We start from the raw sequence: 2,559 nt of genomic DNA, 5'->3' as shown, positions 1-2,559 counted from the left end.
AGACTGCAGTCAGCCAGGTCAAAGACATTTACCTTGAGGTTTGCAATAATATAGTGATTTATTGCTTCTTTAGCAATGGGGGTTGCCTAGTTCAACGGGAGGGAAAAGAAACACGAAAATAGTGACTCATCAGGGTGTCTGTTTTCCTTATCTGACTTGTCCCTTGGCTTTTTTGGAGCTCAGGCTCGAAGCTGTGAGCTCTGCCTCATTCCCTGCTGGGCCCATGGGCCGTGGGAGAGGCCTACTAGGTTTGCATCTCTGGAGTCTGTGCTGGGGGCCCTTCCACTGTCTCCCTGCTCAGCTGCTCGCCTGTGGTCTCCGACTGCTTGGACACCTGCAGTTGCAGCGTCTCCTCCTCGGGTTTTGACTCAGAACTTGCCTCCGGCAGTGCCTCCTCTTGAGGCTCCAGCTTGGTGGCAGACTTCGTGTCAGAGCCAGGCTCAGGGATACCCAAGAGCTCAGTGCCCTGGGAGCTCTCCCCTTCCTTGATGGCTGTAGAGGACAGGACCCGGGCCTTAGGCTGCACCCAGCAGTGGCTGAGGATCTCGTCGATGTGTAACCGCCGGTTGACGTCCGGCTGTAGCATTCGGTAGATGAGGTCCTTGCACTCGCCTGTCAGATGCTTGGAGCGTGGGAAGTTGACACGGTGCTCCTTCTGGATGCGCAGCATCTTCTTGACGTTGGAGTCATCGTAAGGCATGGAGCCGCAGACCATGATGTAGAGGATCACGCCCAGGCTCCAGATGTCGTAGACCTTGGGCTGGTAGGGGATGCCCTGCAGCACCTCAGGGGCCGCGTACGCCGCCGACCCACAGAAGGTCTTGCTCAGTGTTAGTCGGCCGCTGTCGTCCCGTAGGCAGTGCTTAGAGAATCCGAAGTCGGACAGCTTGATGTTGAAGTCCTTGTCCAGGAGAAGGTTCTCGCACTTGAGGTCTCGATGGACAACGTCCAGGTCATGGCAGTACTTGATGGCCGAGGAGAGCTGGCGGAACTTCCTGCGAGCGTCATCTTCGTGCAGGGCTCCCCGGGTTTTGATGAACTCGAGGAGGTCACCTTGGACGCCCAGCTCCATGATAATGTAGACCTTGCCATCTGATGTCTCAAAGATCTCGTAGGTCTTGACAATGGAGTGGTGGTTTAGCATGGCCAGAATCTCAATTTCCCGGGGAAGGAATTTCTCCAAAAAGTCCGTGGGGGCTTTCTTGCGGTCAATAATCTTGACCGCCACGTTGAACTTCAGTCGTTCAGAGTAAGCAGATTTGACTTTTGCGTATGATCCCTCTCCCAAATTTATCCCCACAATGTAGCCTCGCCGCTTGAGGACGGCAGCATCATCCATGGTGCCAGGAGCACCCAGTGCCTCTGAGGCTGCCCTCTACATCCCTGCGAGACATGGGCGAGTGGCGTCCTCATTTACACTGTGGACAGAGAGTCCTCTGGGCTGGCTGGGCCTGCTGTCCCTGCCTCCTAGAGGCCCATACTCTGGGATGGAACATTGGGCATTGTCTCCCAGGTGACTTCAGCAGGTGAAGTCATAAAGGAGGGGTGCCCTGCGGGAATGAGGCTCTGGCCTGAGTCACTTGGGCTCAGAATCTTGGAAGCCCAGCCGGTGGGCTGGAGCTGACCGAAAGCCTGCAGAGAGTGGCCTTCCGTTTGGCTGGGACCTGAGGGAGGAAGGGGCTGTGGAGATACCTCAGTCTGCGCGTGCTTCCACATCTGGAGCCAGGACTGCAGATTATTGCAACCCAGGAATCCTAAGAAATCCAAAGTGTGGGTGGTTGTATGAGTCTGGGGCCCATTAAGAAATAAGACATACTCCAGTTAGGGCAGTCAGAGGAGGGTTTAATAACGGCATAATTTACAAAGGTGCGAGCAGAGTATAGGAAACCCCAATGGTAGCCACAGACTCCTGGAAGCCTGGGAAGAGTAGTGTAGGGAGGACCACTTTGAGAGAGGCAGTGACCCTAGGTGGAGGTCACAGTGACCCCACAGGGAAGTTGCTGAGGAGAAATGTCCCTGACTTTTCCCTTCCTTCAGTCCTGGAAGCCCTTGCTGGTGTCCACACAGGTGGCCTGTGGGCCACGCAGCAGGGCTGAGAAAGGTGAAGGTGGATCAGGAGGAGTAAAGACTCCTCGCCTGGGGGTCGCAGCCTTTAGGAAGCAGGGCTCTGCCCTCTCCTGCATGGTTTTATTGGACTTTTCACCTCCCTGTACTTCTCTTTCCTCATTTAAACCTTTGCCAGCCTGCTTCTCTGACAGTGGCTCCATGCATGGGACAACTGGCAGGGATTTCTACTCTAGGCTGTGTGTTCCCTTCGGTGGGGGTGGGGGTCTTCCTAGACCACAGCCCTGGCTGGGTTCCCAGGGCAGAAGGCTGGCCCTGGAGTGCCAGCAGCTGCTCCTAGAATGCTCCCTGAGAATGGTGCAAGTAGAGAGGTTAGCATTGCTCAGGAACCAGTTTTTGCCAGCAGTGCAGCCCCTCTGCTGTGACTGCCCCTTTATCTAGCACCTGCTCTAGGCCACGCCCAGAGGAGCAGGAGCAGGCAGGTCTGGCCTAGCA

The 2,559-nt window shown here is 55.8% G+C and overlaps 1 protein-coding gene across 1 annotated transcript; it reads right to left on the bottom strand.

Annotated features, from left to right (window-relative positions):
• Nucleotides 1-244: 244 nt before the first annotated feature.
• TSSK1B (testis specific serine kinase 1B) lies at nucleotides 245-1,339 on the bottom strand (the record flags this gene model as incomplete). The annotated part of the gene is made up of 1 exon (XM_081037594.1): nucleotides 245-1,339. One exon carries the CDS (start codon nucleotides 1,337-1,339, stop codon nucleotides 245-247), a length of 1,095 nt encoding a protein of 364 aa, XP_080893720.1.
• Nucleotides 1,340-2,559: the final 1,220 nt, after the last annotated feature.

The sequence above is a fragment of the Rhinolophus hipposideros genome (assembly GCF_964194185.1).
Source record: "Rhinolophus hipposideros genome assembly, chromosome: 24".
Taxonomy (NCBI): domain Eukaryota; kingdom Metazoa; phylum Chordata; class Mammalia; order Chiroptera; family Rhinolophidae; genus Rhinolophus; species Rhinolophus hipposideros.
Note: the sequence above shows the minus strand (reverse complement) of the source record. Positions and strands in the feature narration are given on the sequence as shown.